Genomic DNA, 27,486 nt, shown 5'->3' on the forward strand with positions numbered 1-27,486 from the left:
TTCTGTGCTTCCAATGTTGGGGAAGGCCCTTTCCTGTCTCAGCATGGCAATGCCCCAGTGCACAAAGCGAGTTCTATACAGAAATGGTTTCTGTATAGAAGATCGGTGTGGAAGAACTTGATCGGTGTGGAAGAACTTGACTGGCCTGCACAGAGGCCTGTCCTCAAACCCATTGAATACCTTTGGGATGAATTGTAACGCCAACTCCGAGCCAGGCCTCATCGCCCAATATCAGTGCCTGACCTCACTAATGCTTTTGTGGCTGAATGGAAACAAATCCCAGCAGAAATGTTCCAACATCTAGTGGAATGCCTTCCCAGAAGAGTGGAGGCTGATATAGCAGAAAAGGGGGGACCATCACCATATAAATTACCATGATTTTGGAAATAGATGTTCGACGAGCAGGTCTCCACATATTTTTGGTCATGTAGTGTACAGTATTTTTATGTTTAGCGTTAGAGAAAATGTGCACATTTTCTATAGGTCTCTCTTGATCAAGACATCTGCCCTCATCACAGTGAACGTCTCACAGAGCTCTAGCTTTGCTTCCTGAACATGTTAATATTTCTTCTCATATTAGTATTTGTCTATGACAAAGAGAAAGGTTTTTTTTGTTTAAAAATCCATGAATAATTTTAGATGAATGGCTATAAATCGATATCTAAATATGCTACAGTGATGAAACCACTCTCCTGGTGCGCTATGATGTAAGGATTGCAGGCATGTGCTTTGTCAGTTGCTTGACATAAGGTTCAGCCAGGAGTTGATGGACAGTCGGGAGAGCACATTTAATGGAAGGAGGGGCATCCCAGATTCAAGTGGTTTCAGATTTCACATCCTTCGTCACACACACTCAGAAAATATAATATGGTGTCCGTGGGAACCAGGGCTATCACTCAATGCAAGCCATTTCGATCTATAGTGTCCACAGATTGATTTATAAGTGAAAATGACAGTCAAAACCAGTACCAGAACCACGCAGGTCCCCTAAACAGGGGACATTCCATCTAAGAGCTTTTTAAATAAATACATGTCGGCTCCTGGGTCAAACTAAAGTCCCTTCAGATTGTGGGCCTCTGTGTATTATTGCAATGAAAATATGTACAGAAACTTTTGATGTTTTACAAAATAATGTCATGGAGAGTAAGGAAACTGGTAGGGAGTCTTATGTAGTTATGACCATGATATCAAGTGCATTGTCCATAGAGGGGAGTTAAAATATACTGCTCAAAAAAATAAAGGGAACACTAAAATAACACATCCTAGATTTGAATTGATGAAATAATCTTATTAAATACTTTTTTCTTTACATAGTTGAATGTGCTGACAACAAATCACACAAAAATAATCAATGGAAATTCAATTTATCAACCCATGAAGGTCTGGATATGGAGTCACACTCAAAATTAAAGTGGAAAACCACACTACAGGCTGATCCAACTTTGATGTAATGTCCTTAAAACAAGTCAAAATGAGGCTCAGTAGTGTGTGTGGCCTCCACGTGCCTGTATGACCTCCCTACAACGCCTGGGCATGCTCCTGATGAGGTGGCGGATGGTCTCCTGAGGGATCTCCTCCCAGACCTGGACTAAAGCATCCGCCAACTCCTGGACAGTCTGTGGTGCAACATGGCGTTGGTGGATGGAGCGAGACATGATGTCCCAGATGTGCTCAATTGGATTCAGGTCTGGGGAACGGGCGGGCCAGTCCATAGCATCAATGCCTTCCTCTTGCAGGAACTGCTGACACACTCCAGCCACATGATGTCTAGCATTGTCTTGCATTAGGAGGAACCCAGGGCCAACCGCACCAGCATATGGTCTCACAAGGGGTCTGAGGATCTCATCTCGGTACCTAATGGCAGTCAGGCTACCTCTGGCGAGCACATGGAGAGCTGTGCGGCCCCCCAAAGAAATGCCACCCCACACCATGACTGACCCACCGCCAAACCGGTCATGCTGGAGGATGTTGCAGGCAGCAGAACGTTCTCCACGGCGTCTCCAGACTCTGTCACGTCTGTCACATGTGCTCAGTGTGAACCTGCTTCATCTGTGAAGAGCACAGGGTGCCAGTGGCGAATTTGCAAATGTTGGTGTTCTCTGGCAAATGCCAAACGTGCTGCACGGTGTTGGGCTGTAAGCACAACCCCCACCTGTGGACGTCGGGCCCTCATACCACCCTCATGGAGTCTGTTTCTGACCGTTTGAGCAGACACATGCACATTTGTGGCCTGCTGGAGGTCATTTTGCAGGGCTCTGGCAGTGCTCCTCCTGCTCCTCCTTGCACAAAGGCGGAGGTAGCGGTCCTGCTGCTGGGTTGTTGCCCTCCTACGGCCTCCTCCACGTCTCCTGATTTACTGGCCTGTTTCCTGGTAGCGCCTCCATGCTCTGGACACTATGCTGACAGACACAGCAAACCTTCTTGCCACAGCACGCATTGATGTGCCATCCTGGATGAGCTGCACTACCTGAGCCACTGTGTGGGTTGTAGAATCCGTCTCATGCTACCACTAGAGTGAAAGCACCGCCAGCATTCAAAAGTGACCAAAACATCAGCCAGGAAGCATAAGAACTGAGAAGTCGTCTCTGGTCACCACCTGCTGAACCACTCCTTTATTGGGGGTGTCTTGCTAATTGCCTGTAATTTCCACCGGTTGTCTATTCCATTTGCACAACAGCATGTGAAATGTATTGTCAATCAGTGTTGCTTCCTAAGTGGACAGTTTGATTTCACAGAAGTGTGATTGACTTGAAGTTACATTGTGTTGTTTAAGTGTTCCCTTTATTTTTTTGAGCAGTGTAGTAAGGAAATAGATCTGAGTCCTCTTTTACATTACCAGGAAACTGGCAAGAGTACCTTATCTCAAATATCTTTTTCCACTTATTTATCAATCATCTTTTGATGCGAAGACAACCTTTTGGGACAAAAGGGAAAATAAAGCTAGGAATAATGATTTAGACAGTGCACAATCTCAGAGTGCTCTCCATTAAAATACGCTACCTTTTCCACTCTCCCCCAAACATGAGGTATAATCTCATTGACTCTACAACAAAAAATATATATATATGTGGGATTGGATATTACTCAAAAATGCAACAACAGAATACTTTCATAGATTAAAATATGTGTACTTCAAAAAGGTACAAAAACACACACACAAACAAACAGTGCCCAGATGCTTACAAAAGTTGGGAGGAAAATCTGCTTAATTGATTTTGAAGCACAAACTGTTGTTCTGAATGAAATGCATTTGAAATAGTGTGACCTACTCAAACATACAGACCAACAAAATCCCTAAACAATTGCTCACAATTACATTCTAACAAAGCAAACCCATTTGTTCAAATAATTACCCTCTCAAAATCTTCACAAAATGTTCCCCAATTGTTTTGACAGAATTGACCCCCCACCCACCCACATTTGTCACTGTGACTCCATTGAGTCATGCTTTTATTGAAATCAAACCATAAAATAGGGTGCTTTACCTTACTTTTGATCAGACAAACAGAAAACAGTTTACATACAGTAGACATTACACCAGAAATTCAATACCACACACTGGTTAAAGTCCTAAAATGTATCCTCTATTCTGTGTCATTTGAAAACCTCTTACTGAACTATACAATGCCTTTTATTAGTGCAGTACCACTCCCATTACATATATTGTTTTAAACACAAGTCCAGTGTGACTCACTCAAACATTTGCCTTGGAAAGCAAATATTTGATGTGAAAGATAACCATACATTACATTGCACTGCTGTGGTGGGTTGCGTTGCCATTGTGATTAAAATAATCACTGATTCTCAGGCTTTGTCGAATCAATATTCTGTATTTCATGTCTTACAAGAGCCCTGTGACGTCAAAGAGACTGCGTCAAAGAGACTGAGATGTCTTTACTGATGTCTACTGAAGAAAGTTGAGAATATGGCAAAAAAATTAAACAGATAATCTAATGGTGGCATAATATCTATTTTTTCTAAATACATTTGAAGACTGAGTATTACCCCCCAAACAGCTAATCTTTACTGTCTTCATCTATCTCAGCGTTTCCCAAACACGGTCCTCGGGACACCAAGGGGTGCACGTTTTGGTTTTATGCCCTAACACTATACGGCTGATTCTAATGATGATTAGTTGATCATTTGAAACAGCTGTGTAGTGCTAGGGCAAACACCAAAACGTCCACCCCTTGGGGTCCAGACGACCGAGTTTGGGAAACCCTGATCTATCAATCTAAATTTCAAGGAAAAAATTAGTGATGGATATTCAGTTTATTTGAGATTTTCCAAGAGATTACATTTCTATAGGCAAGCTATCAGTTAAATGAATATCTAATTACATAACTAATTATTTAATGACACTTAGGCTGCGTTTAGACAGACAGCCCAATTCTGATATTTTTTTCACAAATTGGTCTTTTGACCAATCAGATCATCTCTAAAAAAAGATCTGATGTGAAAAGATCTGATTTGATTGGTCAAAAGACCAATTAGAGGAAAAAATATCAGAATTGGGCTAACTGTGTGAACACAACCTCACCTGTCCAGTCAACAACCACTCTAATCTGTCGGTGTTAAGCCATTTGATAGCGTAGACTTAACTTGTGTATAACATGCAACACCATCTCCAGTGTAGATTCTGAAACTCACCAGTGGATCCCCCCTTTACAAGCACAGTGTCCATTCAGACCCTCTTCCTGACATTCAGATTCATTGATGTCCTTCAGTCTTGATTCATAACGATTCATATGTCCTTCAATTCAACTACAGATATTCCAAGACTCTGAAAATCAGTTTGGCCTCAAAGAGCCTCAACACAGTCACAAGAGGCTGTGTGTGGAGAAGCTGTTGTCAGTTTCCTTCCATATAAGGCTTGAATTTCTTGGTAGTCTCTTTGTTCTGGATGATCCTTGCTTAAAAATGTGGGCAATCTTACCTCAACACCAACGCAAGCTGGTGACCTGTGGGAAAAAGTTCAAGCAGACAAAACAAATCTGAAGACAAGTTAATATGTCTCATCAACATTATCACCTTGAAGTACCTCAGAGTCAAAACAGTAACTTTTGGTGTAATCAGATCAAACAGACATTTCCTTACATGTTGCAAGGGTAAGAAGTTGAGCGCCATTGTGTTTTGACTGCTTGAAACAAAAGCAACAGGTGCCTTTCAGTGTATATCTGTAACTGGCAGGACAGTCAGAGAGCTGTGTTAGTTACCTGAGTCGACAGAGTTTCATGACAAGATGTGTACGAAGAGAATGGCCAGGCCAATGTTGAGCAGAATCACCATGGTTATCATGATGGTGTTTGGACCCTGCAAAAGAGAGAGAGTAGATATATTTAATGTTTTATTTAACCTTTATTTATACAGGTTTATCATGTTGTGATAAATTCTGCAAGACAGACCTGTTCAAGATAGTAGCAGTCAAGATAGCAGCAGATGTTGTTAGAACAATGAATATACCGGTAAAGTACATTTAAACTCCTATAGATCTATAAAACATCAGCAATATGAATGGGATGAACATAAAATCTCAATGATCCTTATGGTAACATTTTACAATGAAGCTGAATCTATTCCTGTGTAGCAATTCTGTAATGACTAGTAACACATTTTTTTAAATTTGGTGACGGGGAGAGAAGCTGCTGCATTATAAGGAACACAATCTGTCTACCGTAAATTCCGGACTATAAGCCGCAACTTTTTTCCCAGCTTTGAACCTCGCGGCTTAAACAATGACGCGGCTAATATATGGATTTTTCCCGCTTTCCATTTTTTTTCTTAAAAAAAACCACATTCTGTGACGTGCTCAGATTTTTGCCGGCATGAAGCTTTCATTAGACCAATGAAATTGCCGAACGGGTTAAGGTCAAACAACTTTTTTGTTTACTGTTTAGATTAAATCGAGCGCTCTCAAACTTCCCATCATTCTGATTACGGTAGTCATTTTGTCACCCTCATCATGGTAAAGACACGGACAAATGCATATGATGCAGCTTTCAAGTTGAAGGCGAATGATCTGGCTGTTGGAAAAGGAAATAGAGCTGCTGCACGGGAGCTTGGTCTTAATGAGTCGATGATAAGACATTTGAAACAGCAGCGTGAGGAATTGACTCAGTGCAAAAAGACAACTAAAGCTTACTGCAAATTATTTTTTTTTGTTACAAGCCGTGTTTCGTTAAAGCCTATTTATTTTTGTTACAAGCCGTGTTTCGTTAAAGCCTGTGTAAAGTTAATTTGTTTCAATGTACCGGTAGGCACCTGCGGCTTATAGACATGTGCGGCTTATTTATGTTCAAAATAATACTTTTTAAAAAATTCAGTGGGTGCGGCTTATATTCAGGTGTGCTTAATAGTCCGGAAATTACGGTACATCAGCTGTGGCCGACTGGTAGGTTCTCATATGCAGTAAGCCCCTTTCAACACAGGGGGCCTGGGCTATTGGAAAAACCCCTAGAATACATGCCTTATAGGGCAGACTGCTTAGGGCTCACGTACCAGTCAAACCCCTAGTCTGCACGGCATCTAAAATCTACATAATAATTCCGAACAAACAACTGTTGCTTCTGTAAACACCTATGTAACAGTCACCTATGTTTATTTACATATTTTCATTGATGGGAATTGGTTATCTGGATGACAAAATAGGAATTATCTTAGCTACTTAGAGCTACTGATGGTAGCTGTTGGTTGCTGGAGAAAAATGTTTGTCATGTAATCTGTTCATAATTTCACTTTTACCCTCCCAATCAGAAATGGGAGAATTGTCTTGATTGTGTTAGTCAAAAAGTAAGAGTAACATCATGTTACAAATTTGCACTTAGAGGGGAGAGGACCTACTGTATGTTATGAGTCTACTTTTAGAAGTCAGGTCATGGGAGAATATACTACAGAACATGTAAGAAGAGTCTTCATTTGACTGAATTTGTTCTCAAAACTGTTCATTACATGAGATATTGATTGCTTGAATTGCCTTACCTGCTCAAATTCATCTAGCTCTGTAACTTCACTTGTACCTGGGCTCTTTACCATGTTCTTCATCAGCTTGGCCTCCGCTTTGGGTTCAACCTTAGGTGCTGGTTTAGGTGCAGGTGTGGCAGGTTTTGAAGCCGGACTGGCCTCTCGTTTTGGCGATGGCTTGGGTGACGGAGATGGCTTGGGTGACACTTTATTAACAGACTGAGCGCTGGACCCTGGTTTGCTCTCAGATACAGCAGACACTGGTCGTTCATTGACCGACTCTGTTCTTTGTTTGGGCTCTGCCTCATTAAGCTCGGGGGTGGCGGCAGCTTGGGAAGACTCTTTGGAGGCGGGATGAGGGGGTGGGACTTCTTCTTCTGAGTAGGTGACACTGGTCCTTACCAAGGGAGTAGCGTCGGACACTTTAGCCTCAGAGGCCGTCTTCTCCAGGGGCTTGATCTCCAGGTCGGAGCCCTGCTCTATCTTGTTGCTCAGGCGGCTGGAGGCGCGGGAGTTCCCCCGGCTGCTAAGGATGGGGGCAGAAGTGGGGCACTCTTCAGGGGGAGCAGTGGCAGGGGCGGGAGTGGTGGTGGCCACATTGGACGAGGGGGTGGTGGGTCGGCTGTTGGTTCTGCTGTTGGGACGGCTGCTCCCCCGACTTCCACCACCTTTGTCCCCGTTCCAGCCAGCAGGGCCGAGCAGATGGGAGTCCTCTTTGCTGATGCTGCCCTGTTTGGAGTGCCTGGATGCTGGAGGGGTGATGGCCGGGCTGGGGGAGGGTGTGCAGGCTGGAGTGGAGCCAGGCCTGTCGTGCAGCATTGGGCTTTCAGCAGGTGTCAGTGGCTGCTCTGCTAACAGTTGCTCATGCATTATAGGGTCTGTGTGCTCATTGGCCTCTGAGATCTCCTGTAATGCTCTCTTTTTCATGTACTCTGGGCCTGTGGAACAACATGAATAAATGTTATGTTTGATGAGATTCTAATCTCAACAACAAGCTAACACCCTGACTAGACTGGCCATGTTGTGTGCATGGTTAGCGTTGCATAATAAATGTACACATACATGTTATTCAATCAAATTATCAAAACTGCTCACGGGCGTTTGCGTAGCCAGGAGCTAAAATAGAACTTGGTTCTATTTGAGACACTTGATGAGCTGCAAGTCCCGCCTCTTCCATCTACTTATTGGTTTTCACGAGTATACTAACTCACGTGGGTGATTGAAATATAAACGAGGAGAGATTAAAGAAAAACAAACTAAGTTTCCTCTTTTATCTGTGGATTGTCAGAGTAGAGAACACAAGATTTTGTAGGACTCAAAATGGGTCAAAATTCTACAAAGATCCAGAAAAAAAGGACCATTGTCATTTCAGGTAAAATAACAAACCAAGCTAGCTAAATGTCCATGAATGTTTCATGTGTGTTTCGACCTGTCCCCAAATTAATATAGTTGGTTCACAGTTGTTTTTGGTATTTTAACATTCGTGCCAAGAAAGCGTCTGGTGGGGACAGACAAAATCAACATGCGTACGATGGCGCACGCACTGTGCCGGTTTGGCCAATATGTAAGACTAGATCAGACTAGATAAAGATCAGACTAATTTGTTTAGCTAAGAAGTGGAGACAGTGAAGGATGGATTTTCCGGGGTATCACCAAGGTCTCTATTTGTATTTGGAGCTACTCTGTCTGTTTGTAACACGGTCCAGTTCCAGTCACCCCAGGAACGTCTAGCTAGAAAACCTCATGTGGGGTGACTACAGCTGAACTGAGAACAGAGCAACTGCTGATCCCATTAAAGATCCAATTAAGATTGATTATTCATAGTTCTCATTTTCACAGTCTGATGAAAAAACATGGTACTTTAGGCTGTAAATATCACAGAGTGGACCTTTAATCTTAACAGCTGAATTGCAATATGCCAATCCAAACAAGTTGAGTCTGTAATATAGGCCTAATGAAATATGAACTGCTAGCTGGTTCTTGATGTACAACCTATAACATAATACTGCATGGTAGGATTTGAAATACTGACTTGTCAGAGCCTTCTATTTACAGGCTCTGATGTAACCACTTACTATCTGACCTAAAGTGCAGGCAAGCAAACACGGACCCAGACAAAAAGACTAATAGATGGAGTGAGAAAAGATCGATCACATAGTGTTGTTTAGCTCCCAATTTTTCATTCAAGAAGATCCAGGAAAATTCTTGCAGGTAGAATCTGGGAAATATTATATCCTCTAGCACTGTTTCTCCCTGTCAGCTTTGTGTGAGTGATAGTTGATGGTGGAATTCACAGGGGGGTATGCCCATTTGTACCATAAGACACAGACATTTCAGGCAGGCACTCAACAGTCAGTGACAACTTGTTATCAGTGTCCTTTTAGATCTGCTAAGCACTCCACGGTGTCCTGGGTAGGTAGTGAGTGACTGAGAGGGGAAAGAAATGCAGGGGCACACAGTGTGGCCCTGGGCCACTGACAGACCTGTCTGGAAACTGATATGATCCCTCTACCCAAGTAAGACGCTTCTTTTTTTAGACCTTCAAAGGTGACTACCCTTGTGGAGAGCCTACCTCAGCCAAGCAAAGAACAGCAACAGCAGCAAGACAGATCTTTCTATCGGTCTGTACAGCAAGATGCTAGATACCATGAACAGGACTTTACTTCGCTTTTAAAATCATGTAATATCGTTCAATTAACTTTTCAATACTGTTCTTGAAAGTATTGCATTACTGTTCTTCCAAGGCTTGTACAGCACTTGGCTATTGGAAGCTATGTGAGAAAGCCTGGATATACAGGTTCTTGCTACTGTATCTCCTGGATCATACAGTTGAGAAGTCCACTTCACATACCTGGCTGATAGAAGGAAGGGGACAGTTCCCTGGCCACCACCCTGGCGACGCTGGACTCCTGGTTGGAGGCCTGGGAAGCCTGATCGGCAGCATCTGACTTGGCCTTAGCATGGGTCGTCCTGCAGGGAAACAAACAAAGCCTAATTTACTCAATATCCACAAACCCAAGCTAACAATGACTTACTTGACTTATTCCTTATCCTCCTGATATATTATATACAGTGCATTCGGAAAGTATTCAGACCCCTTGACTTTTTCCACATTTTGTTACACTACAGACTTATTCTAAAATTGATTAAATAAATGTTTTCCCTCATCAAACTACACACATTGTTTTTATTTAACTAGGCAAGTCAGTTAAGAACAAATTAGTATTTACAATGATGGCCTACGCCAGCCAAACCCGGATGACGCTGGGCCAATTGTGCGCCACCCTATGGGACTCCCAATCATTGCCGGTTGTGATACAGCCTGGATTTGAAACAGGGTGTCTGTAGTGAGATGCAGTGCCTTAGACCGCTGCGCCACTCGGGAGCCCCAATACAATATCCCATACATTTTTGCAAATGTATTACAAAAAACAAACAGAAATACCTTATTTACATAAGTACCCTTTGCTATGAGACTCGAAATTGAGCTCAGGTGTATCCTGTTTCCACTGATCATCCTTAAGATGTTTCTACAACTTGATTGGAGTCCACCTGTTGTAAATTCAAATGCTTGGACATGATTTGGAAAGGCACACACCTGTCAATATAAGATCCCACAGTTGACAGTGCATGTCAAAGCAAAAACCAACGAAGGAATTGTCCGTAGAGTTCCGAGACAGGATTGTGTCAAGTCACAGATCTGGGGAAGGGTACCAGAACATTTCTGCAGCATTGAAGATCCCCAAGAACAAAGTGGCCTCCATAATTCTTAAATGGAAGAAGTTTGGAACCACCAAGACTCTTCCTAAAGCTGGCCGCCTGGCCAAACTGCACAATCGGGGGAGAAGGGCCTTGGTCAGGGAGGTGACCATGAACCCAATGGTCACTCTGACAGAGCTCCAGAGTTCCTCTGTGGAGATGGGAGAACCTTCCAGAAGGACACCCATCTCTGCAGCACTCCACCAATCAGGCCTTTATGGAAGCCAGTCCTCAGCTTGGAGTTTGCCAAAAGGTACCTAAAGCACTCTTAGACCATGAGAAACAAGATTCTTTGGTCTGACGAAACCAAGATTGAACTCTTTGGCCTGAATGCCAAGCGTCACATGTGGAGGAAACCTGGCACCATCCCTACAGTGAAGCATGGTGGTGGCAGCATCATGCTGTGGGGATGTTTTTCAGCAGCAGAGATTGGGAGACTAGTTAGGATCGAGGCCAAGATGAATGGAGCAAAGTACAGAGAGATCCTTGATGAAAACCTGCTCCAGAGCGCTCAGGACCTCAGACTGGGGCAAAGGTTAACCTTCCAACAGGACAACGACCCTAAGCACACAGCCAAGACAATGCAGGAGTGTCTCTGAATGTCCTTGACTGGCCCAGCCAGAGCCCAGACTTGAACCCAATCGATATCTCTGGAAAGACCTGAAAATAGCTGTGCAGCGATGCTCCCCATCCAACCTTCACGGTTGGGATGGTGTTCTTCGGTTTGCAAGCCTCCCTCTTTTTCCTCCAAACATAACAATGGTCTTTATGGCCAAACAGTTCTACATCCAACCTGACAGATCTTGAGAGGATCTGCAATGAAGAATGGAAGAAATTCCCCCAAATACAGGTGTGCCAAGCTTGTAGCGTCATACCCAAGAAAACCCGAGCATGTAATCACTGCCAAAGGTACTTCAACATAGTACTGAGTTAAGGTTCTGAATACTTCTGTAAATGTGATATTTCAGTTTTTTATTTGTAATACATTTGCACAATTTCTAAAAAACATTTTTTTCTTTGTAATTCTGGGGTATTGTGTGTAGATTGATGAGATTTTTAAAAAAAAATCAATTTTAGAATAAGGCTGTAACGTAACAAAATGTGGGGTCTGAATACTTTCCGAATGCACTGTATATATACTTTTTTTTACATCACATAAATGTTTGGGGTGAAAAAAACATGTTACAAAGAAAAATACATTGAACAAATATTTGTATTTACTTTTTATTGTATGTGCACTGTATTGGCCATTAGGACTCAGTTGATGGTAATTATGAAACATTTAGTATTACAGTAAATGGGGATAGTGGGTATAAAACATAGTTAGAGCATCCTGATTTCCACTACAGAGGACATGTATTAACAAGCTTTTATTAAGCTCTTATTTAATGTGAAAAAATTATTACATTACTCTGAAAACTCACCAAACTATTCCTGAGATATTTACCCATTAGAAACAATTTCACTCACAAAATTGATAATTACACACGGTGACACCCCCACACATGAAATATCATTGAAAAGCCCAGAATGTCCTCTTAAAAGGTACACAGTGGCATGTGTGGCTTTAGAGTTACGGACCAAAAACGAATGTCCCCTAGACAGGACAAAAATGTATTGCTGGGTCTCAAAAGGTTATAGCTCCTAGCGGAGCAAAGGACCACAACAGTGCATCTTCAGTGAACCCTGTCTGTCAAACTTCACAATGGCTAAATCTGTAGCTACTTACGTCATCGTGATCAAATATTCAAATAAACAGATCTGACCTAAAAGCTGAATTATTGTTCATCAGATTCTGATCATTGATCATGACAATTGTCTGTGAAAATGATTGGGATATTCTGCTACCCTTTCACTAGGTTTTAGGTGATCGCTGTTGCCATTGCAAACCCAAGCACCCCATAGACCTCATTACCCTCCTATTTATTTGGAAAGATACTTTGGCTGGACTATAAAAAGCAAAGAGAACATCCCCGACACTTAAGAGTCTGTCCCCATGCCTTATAGCCAGCTAGCCCTTTAGTCAAAGAGATGAATACTGATACGAACCAAAAACTCAGGGGTTGTGCTGTAAGAACCAAAACCAGACTCAGATGGACCAAAATACTACAGAGATTATTGTTTACAATATTTCATCTTTAAAAACATATTTTATAGGGCTGTTGTGTGGAGTTGAGTTGGTTGCATGGTTTATTATTAGTATTAGCTGGAGAGGGTGTCCTATTCTGCCGTTGGAGAACTGGAATAGAAATAAATGACTCTTTAACACCGCGACCCAGACAACGAGATACTGCCAGGGGGTTTGCAGGGGCCCCGCTATCCTGTATGTTATAATCACAGATGTATTAGTTTATCATGTGAATTTATTAATTAAGTTATTTCTTAATTAGAACAATGTATAAGAGGCAAATGCAATAAATTAACATTCCCAGTCTGCTGGTACTCCATGAAAAAAGTTGACCTATTTGCTGTGTACTACTTTAAAAATAAATAAAATGCATATACAGAATATCATGTCTGCACAATGTGTCTGTGTGGCATAATGGCTACATAATATTGCATTAAATAAATGTATATCAAATGTTGGACCTTGACAGCACTTCAAGATGTATACTGTATTTAAACATAATCTACATAGACTCCTCCTCCTGACCAACACTTTCTCTTCTATTTTTCTCTGGTTACTTCACAGGGTTATTATAAACCCCTCGTGAAGGAGTGAGTATGTTATTATAAACCCCTCGTGAAGGAGTGAGTATGTTATTATAAACCCCTAGTGAAGGAGTGAGTATATTATTATAAACCCTAGTGAAGGAGTGAGTATGTTATTATAAACCCCTCGTGAAGGAGTATGTTATTATAAACCCCTCGTGAAGGAGTGAGTATGTTATTATAAACCCCTCGTGAAGGAGTGAGTATGTTATTATAAACCCCTCGTGAAGGAGTGAGTATGTTATCATAAACCTCTTGTGAAGGAGTGAGTATGTTATTATAAAACCCTCGTGAAGGAGTGAGTATGTTATTATAAACCCTTGTGAAGGAGTGAGTATGTTATTATAAACCAATAGGAAGGTGTGAGTATGTTATTATAAACCCCTCGTGAAGGAGTGAGTATGTTATTATAAACCCCTCGTGAAGGAGTGAGTATGTTATTATAAACCCTAGTGAAGGAGTGAGTATGTTATTATAAACCCCTTGTGAAGGAGTGAGTATGTTATTATAAACCCCTCGTGAAGGAGTGAGTATGTTATTATAAACTATAATGGAGTGAGTATGTTATTATAAACCCTTGTGAAGGAGTGAGTATGTTATTATAAACCATAGTAAAGGAGTGAGTATGTTATTATAAACCCTAGTGAAGGAGTGAGTATGTTATTATAAACCCCTCGTGAAGGAGTGAGTATGTTATTATAAACCCCTTGTGAAGGAGTGAGTATGTTATTATAAACCCCTCGTGAAGGAGTGAGTATGTTATTATAAACACCTCGTGAAGGAGTGAGTATGTTATTATAAACCCCTCGTGAAGGAGTGAGTATGTTATTATAAACCCTAGTGAAGGAGTGAGTATGTTATCATAAACCCCTCATGAAGGAGTGAGTACGTTATCATAAACCCCTCGTGAAGGAGTGAGTATGTTATTATAAACCCCTCGTGAAGGAGTATGTTATTATAAACCCCTAGTGAAGGAGTGAGTATGTTATTATAAACCCCTAGTGAAGGAGTGAGTATGTTATTATAAACCCCTTGTGAAGGAGTGAGTATGTTATTATAAACCCCTCGTGAAGGAGTGAGTATGTTATTATAAACCCCTCGTGAAGGAGTGAGTGTGTTATTATAAACCCTAGTGAAGGAGTGAGTATGTTATTATAAACCCCCCGTGAAGGTGTGAGTATGTTATTATAAACCCCTCGTGAAGGAGTGAGTATGTTATTATAAACCCCTAGTGAAGGAGTGAGTATGTTATTATAAACCCCTCGTGAAGGTGTGAGTATGTTATTATAAACCCTAGTGAAGGCGTGAGTATGTTATTATAAACCCCTCGTGAAGGTGTGAGTATGTTATTATAAACCCTAGTGAAGGAGTGAGTATGTTATTATAAACCCTAGTGAAGGAGTGAGTATGTTATCATAAACCCCTCGTGAAGGAGTGAGTATGTTATTATAAACCCCCCGTGAAGGTGTGAGTATGTTATTATAAACCCCTCGTGAAGGAGTGAGTATGTTATTATAAACCCCTCGTGAAGGTGTGAGTATGTTATTATAAACCCTAGTGAAGGAGTGAGTATGTTATTATAAACCCTAGTGAAGGAGTGAGTATGTTATCATAAACCCCTCGTGAAGGAGTGAGTATGTTATTATAAACCCCCCGTGAAGGTGTGAGTATGTTATTATAAACCCCTCGTGAAGGAGTGAGTATGTTATTATAAACCCCTCGTGAAGGTGTGAGTATGTTATTATAAACCCTAGTGAAGGAGTGAGTATATTTTTGTAAATCCCTCGTGAAGGTGTGAGTATGTTATTATAAACCCTAGTGAAGGAGTGAGTATGTTATCATAAACCCCTCGGGAAGGAGTGAGTATGTTATTATAAACCCCTCGTGAAGGTGTGAGTATGTTATTATAAACCCTAGTGAAGGAGTGAGTATGTTATTATAAACCCCCTGTGAAAGTGTGAGTATGTTATTATAAACCCTAGTGAAGGAGTGAGTGTGTTCGGGGTTCAATGCTACAGATATCTACCCCAGGCCCAGGCTGGGGCTGAGTCTTACTGATTGTGATGACTCCGTGAATACTTGACATACTGTAACGTTACACTGGGGCTTTAAATAGATCCATCCACTTGAAGCCTTTGAGGGGTAGGCAGCACCATATAGATCCAACCTGGACTCAGGGATAGATGTAACATAGTAAATGTAAATCCAGGACACTACAATTAGTCTGATATTTCACTTTTCATTTGGTATGTATTAATTTGTGGCTGTCCATCATCCATTTCATATGAAATGTTTAATACAAATTACAATTTGTATGATACTGTATGTTACAAATTGCAATTAGTACAATATGTTATGAATTTGCAAAACATATGATATCTTACGAATTCCAATTTATTGTGGCTGATGTTAGTTAGGTGGCTAGATGGCGTGGCTAACATTAGCAAGGCTAGGAGTTAGGGTTAGGGGTTAAAGTTACAGTGAAGGTTACAGTTAATATTAGGGTTAGGTTAAAGGGGAAGGGTTAGCTAACATGGTAAGTAGTTTCAAAGTAGCTAAAAAGTAGTAAGTAGTTGCAAAGTTGCTAAAATGCTAAAGTTGTCCGTGATGAGATTCAAACACGCAACCTTTGGGTTGCTAGACATTTGCGCTATACCCTCACCCATCCACGCCGACCAACCACCCTTAACCATACCAAACACAACATACAAATTTGAGTGTCCTGGATTAACTTTACTATGTTACATTTAGTCTTTGAGACCAGGTTGAGAGATCCTATTAAATTACTAGAGGGACTATGTCATAAACCCTCAAAGTTCCAGAATGGTCCAAAAATTCTAGTATTCTAATTCCTAATTATGTGGGAAGCACTTCCCCAACAGATTAGGCTGAGGAGGCTGAGAATCCCTGTCTTTATATAGTACAGTAGATCAACAACTGTCTGCTCTTAAGTCAACAATCCCTCTTTTAAGGGCTTCTTCACTGTTTCTTATACAGTAGTCTCAGACATGCTGAGGTCTTGATAAAATGTCAAACAGAGAGGCAGACAGTCTGTTCGATTGAACAGTTGACAAGCCCATCTGCCGTTTACAAGTTTATGAACTAGGATATGACGTATCATAATATAAAACAAACTCTTGAACACTAAAACTCAAAATGAATACTTAAACAAATTCAATTCTTCTAGACTAGAATGGCAGTTATAACAGTATAGTGTTATAACAGCATAGTGAGTGTAGTGGGACTTCACTGAACATACAGTATATACCTAAAATGTAAACAGTTGACAGATACGACGGGCTCCTTCAAGGAGTACATAACAAACATGATCTGGTGTGTAGTGTTTAGAGGTTCCTAAAATGGCCGTTCTGTTGGGTTGCCAGGCATTGCTGTGCCTTTCCGTGGGAGGAGTGTCATGACAGATGGTGCTTCTTGACTACCTGCAGTACTCCTCACAGTCCTCTTAGATTGCTTGTAAAGTAAACCATCAGTGTAGGCCCTGATCCCAGATCTGTTTGTGTGAAGTGAACCGATGAGGAGAGGGCCACCAATGCTAGTATATTGCTTCTGAACTACTGATGGTAGCCTTGTTCCAGATCTGTTTGTGCTATTTAGCCAACTCCTATGGCTCGGTAATAACCATAGGAATTGGCAAGAAAGACAGCACAAACAGATCTGGGACCAGCCTATACTGGTGGTTTTACGTAGCCTGGTCACAGATCTGTTTGTGCTGTATAGCCAACTCCTATGCACGACAATGACCATAGGAGTTGGCAAGACAGTACAAACAGATCTGGGCCCAGGCGACAGATCTGCCCCCCCCCATCCTTAGATGATCCTGCAGGTGAAGAAGCCAGTTGTGGAGGTCCTGGGCTGGCGTGGTCTGTGGTTGTGAGGCCTGTTGGGATGTACTGCCAAATTCTCTGAAATGACGTTGGAGGCTGCTTATGGTAGAGAAATGAACATTCAATTCCCTGGCAAAAGCTCTGTTGGACATTCCTGCAGTCAGCATGCCAATTGCACACTCCCTCAAAACTTGATACATTGTGATACATCTGTGACATCTGTGGCAAAACTGCACATTTTAGCGTGGCCTTTAATTTCCCCCAGCAAAAGGTGTGCCTGTGTAATGATAATGCTGTTTAATCAGCTTCTTGATATGCCACACCTGTCAGGCGGATGGATTATTTTGGGAAAGCAGAAATGCTCACTAACAGGGATGTAAACAAATTTGTGCACAACATTTGAGAGAAATAAGCTTTTTGTGCATATGGAAAATTTCAGGTATCTTTTATTTCAGCTAATGAAACATGGGACCAACACTTCACAATTTGTAAGTCGCTCTGGATAAGAGCATCTGCTAAATGACTTAAATGTAAATGTAATGTTGCGTTCAGTATATATTTTTAAACATTAACATAAAGCTAGCTTGACATTCATTTGAAAAATAATAGATAATGTAATTTTCCTTAAAAAGCCTTCATTAGCCATGACTATCACTGGACATTACATTTAGGTCAGTCTGCTTTTCGTCATGCTACAGCTCAGACTTCACACGACAGTCACAGGAGGTACTCTGTCATTGTGCCTGTCACTGGAGCTCTGCAGATGAGTGGGGTCCTGAACTTATGCCAGTGGGAGGGTTTTATAGTACTACTAGCAGTATGGATGTGCTACTTGACTGAGCAGTCAAGCAATACAGTATCTGTTTGTTGTTCTGGGTGAAAGGACACCAACATTAGACTTTCATTACCTCTTCTGATTTGAAACAATGTAAACATGAAACCTGCTGACAATGTAGTCAGGTAAAAGTTTGTCTCATTACTTTACAGTTTTCAGCATCACATTAATTCTGACGATAGACATTCAATGTACTCTAAATGGGTATTGAGGAAGTGTACATACAGTACAACGGTTAGAATAGACAGTGTTATCCCAAACACTCATATTTATGAATCATATGATTGGCTGCATTGAGGCAAAACCCACTGGGCACAAGCGTCATTTCATTTTCTAGTTTTGATTTACATTTGGTTGATTTGTCAACTAACTTCAATTTAACGTGAAATCAACATTAAATGTCACCATGTCATTAGATGAAGTTTAAAAGTGAGAAAAATACGAAATGCCCTTACGTTGACGATTTTTTACAAAAACAATCAGTTTCCCACTTGATTCAATATCATCATGCTGAATCATTTGGATTAAATGACATAGAAACAATGTTGATTCAACAGGTTTTTGCCCAGTGGGAATGTACATGCCAAACTCTTACCTCTACTGCTCTAGTATCCATGAGGTGTTGCTAGGCTACTGACTGCCCTAGTATCCATGATGTGTTGCCTGTCCACTAAGCTACTGACTGCTCTAGAATCCATGATGTGTTGCTAGGCTACTGACTGCCCTAGTATCCATGATGTGTTGCTAGGCTACTGACTGTCCTAGTATCCATTATGTGTTGCTAGGCTACTGACTGCCCTAGTATCCATGATGTGTCGCTAGGCTACTGACTGTCCTAATATCCATGATGTGGTGCCTGTTCACTAAGCTACTGACTGCTCTAGTATCCATGATGTGTTGCTAGGCTACTGACTGTCCTAGTATCCATGATGTGTTGCTAGGCTACTGACTGCCCTAGTATCCATGATGTGTTGCTAGGCTACTGACTGCCCTAGTATTCATGATGTGTTGCTAGGCTACTGACTGCCCTAGTATCCATGATGTGTTGCCTGTCCGCCAGGCTACTAACTGCTGTGGTGTCCATGATGTGTTGCTTGCAGACCTGGGTTTAAACACTATTTGAAATTGTTCAAAAACGTTTATTTATTGCTTTAGTCTACCAGCAATGTCAGATAGGTGAGGTTTGTATTGCGCCAGGCAAGCTCATTTAAGCCCAGCTACAGTACTTGAAATGATTTCAAATACTATTTAAACCCTGGTCTGGTTTCTTGTCTGCTAGATACCAGTCAGTAAGTTCTAAAACCTATTTGAGAGCCTTGTCACTGCATGGGGACTGGTTAGCAAACTGTTCCAACAGACCACAAAGTTGTCTTCAGGTTTAGGTGAGGATACTAACACCATAAACATAGTACATTTTTAGGTCTTAAGAAGCAAGCCTGTAGTCATTCAAGTAAGCAAGACTTGGTTGTTTAATTCATTGATGAGCTGTTTTACAGCAGTACTACTTCTACAGTAAACTATGATGTGACGTTACTAGTCTACCGTGTCAGACAGAGCGTAGACTATTTAGCAGAGAAAACATCCTTTGGCTGTGGCTGACTGTGACTGGGCAGGAAAGATGAAGGAAGACGGGAGAGCAACAACAATCAGCTGTAGCCTGCATTCCCTTGTGATTGTGATATAGCAACAGTGTGTGCATGCCCTTATTTAGCCAGCCAGTCAGGGCTCCAGTTTGTACTGAGTACTGACACTAGGCCTCTCTCTCTGTGTGTGTCATTTACACCCAGACAGTCCCAGACAGCCATGGCCTCTTCTACCTTCAGATACTCTGAAGAGACTCAGCCCACATCAGACACATACACGTGCACACACACAATACCAGGGACAACTCAAAATATTAACTGAAAGTCAGGGCAGGGAGGCATGGGGCAGAGGGGGAGCATTAACTATCCTAACCTGCGGGCGGCTGAGTGTCTCAATAAACCAACCACGTCTCAGAGCATTTCTTATAAATCTGTACGTAAATCCCAGACACTCCATTTAGTATGATATGATACATTTCGTATGGTACGTATTAATTTGTGAATGTCCATCATTCATTTTGTATGATATGTTCTGAAATTGCAATTTGTACAATATGTTACGAATTGCAATTCGTACAATATGTTAAGAATTTGCAAACTCACAATTTCTTACAAATTTGCAAAACGTATGATATGTTACGAATTCCAATTTGTTGTGACTAACGTTAGCTAGGTGGCTAATGCTAACATTAGCTTGCTGGCTAACATTAGCTAGGCTAGGGCTTAGGGTTAAGGTTAGGGTTAATTTACATTAATGTTAGGAGTTAGGTTAAAGGGTTAAGGTTAGGGTTAGAGTTAGCTAACATGCTAAGTAGTTGTAAAGTAGCTAAGAAGTAGTAAGTAGTTCAAAAGTTGCGAATTAGCTAAAATACAAAAGCTGTCTGTGACGAGATTTGAACACGCAACCTTAGGGTTGCTAGCCGTTCGCATTATACACCCACCCATCCACCCTGACCAACCACACTCAGTTTTGCCTTAAGTAAACTGCTGTCTTATGTAAGCATACCAAACGTAACATATCTTAGTAATTTGACTGTCCCGGATTTACATTTACTATGATACGTCTATACTATGAGACCAGGCTGAATAAACAGGTTGTATTTATAAACCCCTGACTTAATCACAATGGCTGCTGGTTGTTTGGCCCTGGCACCTTGGCTGTTGCCTGTGCAGTGGACAGGGAGCACTGCTGCTCTGCTGTCAGGGACATGGTTCACGTCATGCAAAAGGATACCATCCTGGCTAGCTGCCCTGCCCTGTCCTCCACCCCACAACAACAGAGCAGAAGGCTTCAATGGAAAACTCCTCTGGATATACGGGTGATTCAATCACTTCCCGATTCTATTTCTAGAATACAAGTGACAATCTTCTCATGACTGTTTCCAGAGTAGCAATATGATTAAGTAGAAAAATAATATTTTGCATCACTATTGCATTACTGGCTGTTGGAGATTCCGCGTACCACTAAAATGAGCTGAATGTACGGGACAATCAGACTTGACCTCATCCATTGAGGAAAAAGTCAAGAGACCAGACAGGTTATAACCACTGTGGTGTCCTTAATCCACTAAGTGTCGGTTTCCACAGTAAGTCCTCAAAAGGCTTCTGGTTGTTTCAGATGTCTATTCATGGAGTCTTCGGGACTAGGCCTGTCTAGAAGATGATGTAGCTGAGCCTTAAAACAATACAAAACACGTTTGGCCCATAATTCTTGTAATACTGCTTGTCTCTGTGGTAAAATATTTAGATTTCCATCTGTCTAGGAGTCAGCACAGGATCTGCAGTTCATCAGCCTGAGTATGTGTCTCAAATGGCAACCTATTCCCGATGTAGTGCACTAATTTTGACCAGAGCCCTATGGGCCCTGGTGAAAAGTAGTGCACTATAAAGGCAATAGGGTGACATTTGGGATGTAAACCTACTGTTGTAAACACAGGGGCTTATTTCAGGTGCTGCTGTGGCTTACAGTAGATCTAAAAGCTGCTGCCTTCTATGGTGAGGCACGAAAGAAACCTCTGTCATCTTGAAAGTCAGCGACTGGGTTTCTCTGTGTCGGTAGCCTAAGCATGTATGGACAAATTAGGTCTAGCCGGCCTACAGTAAACAAAGAACAAAATCATATTCTGATATCAAAACTTAATTGTAAAGAGATGCCTCAGAGATTTCCTTCCCTATCAGTTTAAGCAAAGAGGGGAGCCTTAACCAACACCCTCTCTCAAAAGTGTATTGTATCAATATAAATTGAAGTGCACTGCAGATCTGGTCCCTTACAGCCAGTAGTGGTGGCTCACAGTGGAAGGCAATAGAACAGAAAATAATAGATCCTTTTATTGTCCATTTTACAATGGAAAATGATTGATTTCCTGCTACAATGGCTAACGTCACACACAAATGACAGAGGTAAGAGGGATGTCATGTAATCAATCAGACTTTGGTGTAATGGTGACGTGGACCTTTCTCTAAAAAGTATGTTTGGTTCCCTGACATCCCCCTTACCTAGCCAAGGGAACTGCACAATAAACTGAAACCATGGCATTGCTTCCGCTGTCGAACTTGACATTGATTTCTGTGTGACATGGCTAATTTTGCCCCGTACACTGCAGGAAGAGAATGGCCTTCATGGTTTGAGGCACTGTGCTGTCAACGAACAGTGGTGCCAATTTGTCAAGGAACAGCCTTCTACTACAACGGGTTCCCTCTGTATAGCACACAAGAGAAGCAGGAAAAATAGTTGCAGAAGAATTTCAAATAAGACTAGATGAGACAGGGTGGCACACAGACATTGTCCTTTTCTCTTCAGTCTGTTACAAGCTGTATATAATGACTCCACACAGAAGAAGTCACTTTTTTCTCTCTGTCTTCTATGGCTCCTATTGTGACCACAGCCAGAGAAATCACAGGAGCAACACCTGCAACTGCTGAATCTGATCTAACTCAATGGCATCTTTATTTGCCATCATCAACCTATTTTTACCATTCAGTGCCATACAGTAGCCCTCCTGTCCATGTACCGCTATGCCGAGGTAGGCATCAGTGTCTAAAACATTGAACGTTGACATTGAAGCAGAGCCTTGCTCTTGTGGGTGCATTTCTTGGTGAATTGCTAAAAGGAATAGTGGGAGGAGAGGCATAGGGTGAGTTGTTAGAGAGAAGAAATGTGGTGTACTTGAAGGATTAAAAAAAAAATGTAAGAAGGTAAGAAGTGATTATACATAGACAATAAATATTTATAATACAATGGGTTGAATAAGTGTGATTGTTATTTTGGTGCTGCTGAAGTGTTACTGAAAATGTGTCTGATCATGATCACCTAGTCTATCCCAGTAATGAATATGTATGGTCTTTTCCATACCTGGAGGCAGCGATCTCTGCTTTCTGTTTGGCGATGGCCGCCGCCCGCTGAGCTCCCTCCACACTGCGCTCCACTTTCTGCCTGATCTTGGTGCCCTTCAGTTGGATAACCCTCTTCTTCATGGCCTTCACCAGCATGTTGTTCATATACTTTCCTTCCTCCTTCCCTCCTTCCGCAAAGGTGGTGCATCCATAGCCGTGTCGCTGGTTGTCCAGCCATTCGCCTTCATACTTTAGCCCACTGGAACGTTCGCTTATTCCATAGCCTGAACGCTTGTCGTTCTTCCACTCCCCCATATAAACCTCTGTGGTGGTTGCATCGATGTCGGCCTCCACAGGGGGGAAATCCTCTGCCCCGGCTAGGCTCTCATCTCCCAGACTGATGGTGGAGTTGGCATCGCTGGCCACATCGCTGGCCGCTGAACTCAACGCTGACTCGCTCCTCGCTCCCAGGAAGCTTAGCTTGCTCCTCACGCTGGATAAGGAAGTGCGGGAGTCAGACTTCTTCAGCTTCCCCAGCAGAGACCCCCTTCGGAAGAGGCCCTTCTTCTTGGGCTTGACGGCGTCTGGATCCACCTGGAGCGTGAGGGCGAAGCCACCCCGGGAAGGTCCCAGCTGGGTGGGTGTGGTGACTCGGGCCTCCTGGCCGGCGGCGTTGGTGGCAATGATGACGGGGACGTCCTGCTGAAGCAGGGTGCCATTACTTTGCTCACTGCGGAGGGACGTGAGGGAAGTGCGGAGAGGGGAGCGAACCACCGCCGCCATACCGTAAGGCACGCTCTGACGTACTCCGTACCCGTGTCGCATGCCGCCAGTAAATTGGCCCTGAAATGTGCCTGGAAAGACAAGAGAGGGAATTGATAGATATGTTAACATCTGGAGAAATAGCCAATATAAAATGAAGCTTTGCCGGCCTCTGATTTGATTGAAAACGTTTGGGCTAGCTGTTTAGCTCACACCAAATGATCACCCTTATATAATTGCAAGCACTTCAACAGTGAGACAAGATGAGTGGTTTTGTTTTGAAAGTAAAATAAAGTAACCAGAACTTTTTCCTGCACTGTGAAGTACATTGGCATAGTCAGCCTATACGGTTTGATACAGTAGGTATCATACACTGAACTAAAATATAAACACAACATGTAAAGTGTTTCATGAGCTGAAATAAAATATCCCAGAAATGTTCCATATGCACACACTTTTTTTTCTTCAAATTTTGTGCACGCATTTGTTTACATCCCTGTTAGTGAGCATTTCTCTTTTGCCAAGATAATTCACCCACCTGACAGATGTGGCATATCAAGAAGCTGATTAAACAGCATGATCATTACACAGGTGCACCTTGTGCTGGGGACAATAAAAGCACACTCTAAAATGTGCAGTTTTGTCACACAACACAATGCCACAGATGTCTCAAGTTTTGAGGGAGCATGCAATTGGCATGCTGACTGCAGGAATGCCCACCAGAGCTGTTGCCAAATAATTGAATGTTAATTTCTACCATAAGCCGCCTCCAACATTGTTTTAGAGAATTTGGCAGTATGTCCAAGTGGCCTCACAACCGCAGACCACGTGTATGGCGTTGTGTGGGCGAGCGGCTTGCTGATGTCAATGTTGTGAACAGTCTGCCCCATGGTAGCGGTGGGGTTATAGTATGGGCAGGCATATGCTACAGTCAACGACCACAACTGCATTTTATCTATAGCAATTTAAATGCACAGAGATTCCGTGACAAGATTCTGAGGCCCATTGTCGTGCCATTCATCCGCCGCCATCACCTCATGTTTTATCATGATAATGCACAGCCCCGTGTCGCAAGGATCTGTACACAATTCCTGGAAGCTGAAAATGTCCCAGTTCTTCCATGGCCTGCATACTCACCAGAAATGTCACACATTGAGCATGTTTGGGATGCTCTGGATCAACATGTACGACATCCTGTTCCATTTCCCGCCAATATCCAGTAACTTCGCACAGCCGTTGAAGAGGAGTGGGACAACATTCCACAGGTCACAATCAACAGACTGATCAACTCTATGCGAAGGAGATGTGTTGCGCTGCATGAGGTGGTCACATCAGATACTGACTGGTTTTCTGATCCACACACGTACCTTTTTTTAAAGATATCTGTGACCAATAAATCCATAGATTAGGGCCTAATGAATTTATTTCAATTGACTGATTTCCTTATATGAACTGTATCTCAGTAAAATCTTTGAAATTCTTGCATGTTGCGTTTATATTTTTGTTCAGGGTAGTTGGAAAGTCTGTAGTTCAACTAAAGTTATTAATGTGACTCAAACTCATCATGGGTCTCTCATGCAAAATCAGACATGTGTCTGGATGCCATCGGCTGTAGCTATAGCTGGGCCGTCTGCTGGGCTATTATTACTTCCTGACACATGGTGTCAGAACCTCCCAATCAACCAATCAAAAGGGCCCAAAACTGATGAGTCAGCTACTGAGGGCACCAGGGGCTTTAAACAGACAGCACTGTCACCGATATCATTGGTGTGATCTCTCAGCAGGTTCAAGTGTAGTGCCAGTATGAGGACAATATAGCTTGGTCCTAGATCTCTACTGTATGTGTGTTTGCCAACTCCTCTGGCTATTAGTTCATTCAACAGTAGAGCAATCAGTGTTTCTCCTCCTGTTCCTTTCATTTACTCTCACCGGTTCTTTGGGGCCCATAAAATGTCTCAGAGTAGGAGTGCAGTTTTTCCTTTTAGCTCATAATGAATACAATTACATGGACCTGATTCTAGATCAGCACTTTTACTGTAGGCCCATGACTTCTTGTGTGTGTGTTTGCGCGCGCGTTCGTTCGTGTGACAGCAATTGAAACAATAACTTCCACATAAAACACAGCTTAACATCCCACAACATAGCACACACTTTTGTATGGATACACACTGCTAATGTGCCATCCACTGCCACTATCGTTTGGCAAGAGGTCCTTAGGAATGGGCAAGATCCCAATGGACCATCTGCAGCAACACTTGGGTTCCTCTCCTTGGTTCACTGCTGCAAGCTTGAGTCACTCATTCTCTCATAAAACACCCAAATGGAACATTAGTACTGTACTGTAGTGTATAGCCCACTGTGCTTTGTTGAAAATCACTCAAAACTTGCTATTATATTCTCAGCTGCACCTGGATATATCAGCATAAACCAAAATTGCATACCTGTCCTATTTAATTAACTACCTCTACCCTTTACCTTCTTCAAATGTTAAATGTCAGGTATGACAGATGTCAATGAGGCTAATAGATGTGCTATTGTTATTACACAGTTATTACATATTACAAATGCAACATTCCCATGTTGTGTCTAGGAAGTACTCCACCAGATTCAGAACAACATATAAATAAAGGAATAAAAAACATACCACCATCAGCATAGGTCTCTGTGCCATATCCATCTTGCAATCCGTTATTCCACGTTCCTTCATACTTTGCCCCACTACCAACACTCAGCCTCAAGCCATATCTCCCCTTGAAGCCATGAGTCCATTCTCCCTTGTAAACCCAATGTCCTTTAGTCTCAACTCCTAGACCATGGCGCTTCCCTTGCGACCAGAAGCCTTCATAGGCGTTTCCGCTTGGCCAGGTGTAGACTCCAACCACCTCAAACCCGTAATTCCAGGAGCCGGAGAACTCGCCCTGTCCTTTAGGTCCGGTGCAGATCCCATGCCCATGGGCTTTGCCACCTTCCCAACCACCACAATAAGCTCCACCATCATCAAATTCAAAACGACCTCCACTCATACCTTCCCTTCTGTGACTGCAGACAAAAAATGTAGTTTCAAAGGAGGAGTCAAATCAAATACTTTTTGAAAATCTTGGTCAAGATAAAATATCTTCTGTCAGAATGGATCCGCCTTCACCTGTCATCAAAAACGATTTGGCACTGTGCTTAGTATTATTCTTTGTATTGTTCTTGAATATTTTGGGGTATTTTCCATGTAGCCTTGCACTCTATAGACACTTCAGATCAATTTGTTTCAAGCGCGCATTTTAGTCTACTTAATTATCTCTTATTCCCTTTGATTATTTCAGTACTTTTCTTCTGTTGATCGCTGTCCGATTTCAGAGTCATGAACTTCATAAAGGCTCTGTGCTGACTGAGTAAGATTTGTTACGGTTGTTTTCCCCCCCAGAGGTAAAACTAATATGCGATTATTTAGTTGAACTGTTTTTGGATGTCTTCTTTTTCTGGTTGAGCCAGGGATCTTGCATGGCTTTCCAAGGTGGCCATAGAAAAGCCCCTTTCCCTGCCTCCCCTCACTGGCGCTGCTATCACCAAACAGTTGGTGCTATTGGAAATGTTTTAGCAGACCTAACAAGGCGACCAGATCCACACACACTGTTCCAAAAATACAACCCAATCCTTACGCTGCTGCAAGGAGTGATGCCAGATCACTTGCCACTTCGGGGTTGGG

At 42.2% G+C, this 27,486-nt stretch overlaps 1 protein-coding gene across 2 annotated transcripts; it reads right to left on the reverse strand.

Moving 5' to 3' along the window:
• Nucleotides 1-3,112: 3,112 nt before the first annotated feature.
• jph2 (junctophilin 2) lies at nt 3,113-27,389 on the reverse strand. Of its 2 annotated transcripts, XM_029718767.1 has the most exons (6): nt 26,434-27,386; nt 23,047-23,881; nt 9,812-9,930; nt 6,979-7,898; nt 5,217-5,313; nt 3,113-4,961 (listed from the first exon to the last, which is right to left on the reverse strand). In XM_029718767.1, the coding sequence occupies exons 1-5, from the start codon at nt 26,810-26,812 to the stop codon at nt 5,233-5,235; spliced, it is 2,334 nt and encodes a 777-aa protein (XP_029574627.1). In that variant the 5' UTR covers nt 26,813-27,386; the 3' UTR covers nt 3,113-4,961; nt 5,217-5,232. The 2 variants fall into 2 exon arrangements, with proteins under 2 accessions (XP_029574627.1, XP_029574628.1); XM_029718768.1 differs by lacking the exons at nt 3,113-4,961; nt 5,217-5,313; nt 6,979-7,898; nt 9,812-9,930 and adding an exon at nt 22,005-22,797 and having other exon boundaries at nt 26,434-27,389.
• Between the last annotated feature and the right edge of the window lie 97 nt (nt 27,390-27,486).

Source organism: Salmo trutta, chromosome 28 (genome assembly GCF_901001165.1).
Source record: "Salmo trutta chromosome 28, fSalTru1.1, whole genome shotgun sequence".
Lineage (NCBI taxonomy): Eukaryota > Metazoa > Chordata > Actinopteri > Salmoniformes > Salmonidae > Salmo > Salmo trutta.

What these genes read in the sequence shown, in the direction of transcription:
- jph2 (XM_029718767.1), bottom strand. Translation starts at nt 26,812, where the DNA reads ATGAGTGGAGGTCGTTTTGAATTTGATGATGGTGGAGCTTATTGTGGT. An exon ending in GCAGAGATCGCTGCCTCCAG is followed by an intron (nt 9,931 to 23,046) that starts GTATGGAAAAGA and finishes GTTTCCCTGCAG; the next exon opens with GACGACCCATGCTAAGGCCA. An exon ending in AGCTAGATGAATTTGAGCAG is followed by an intron (nt 5,314 to 6,978) that starts GTAAGGCAATTC and finishes TCTCTTTTGCAG; the next exon opens with GGTCCAAACACCATCATGAT.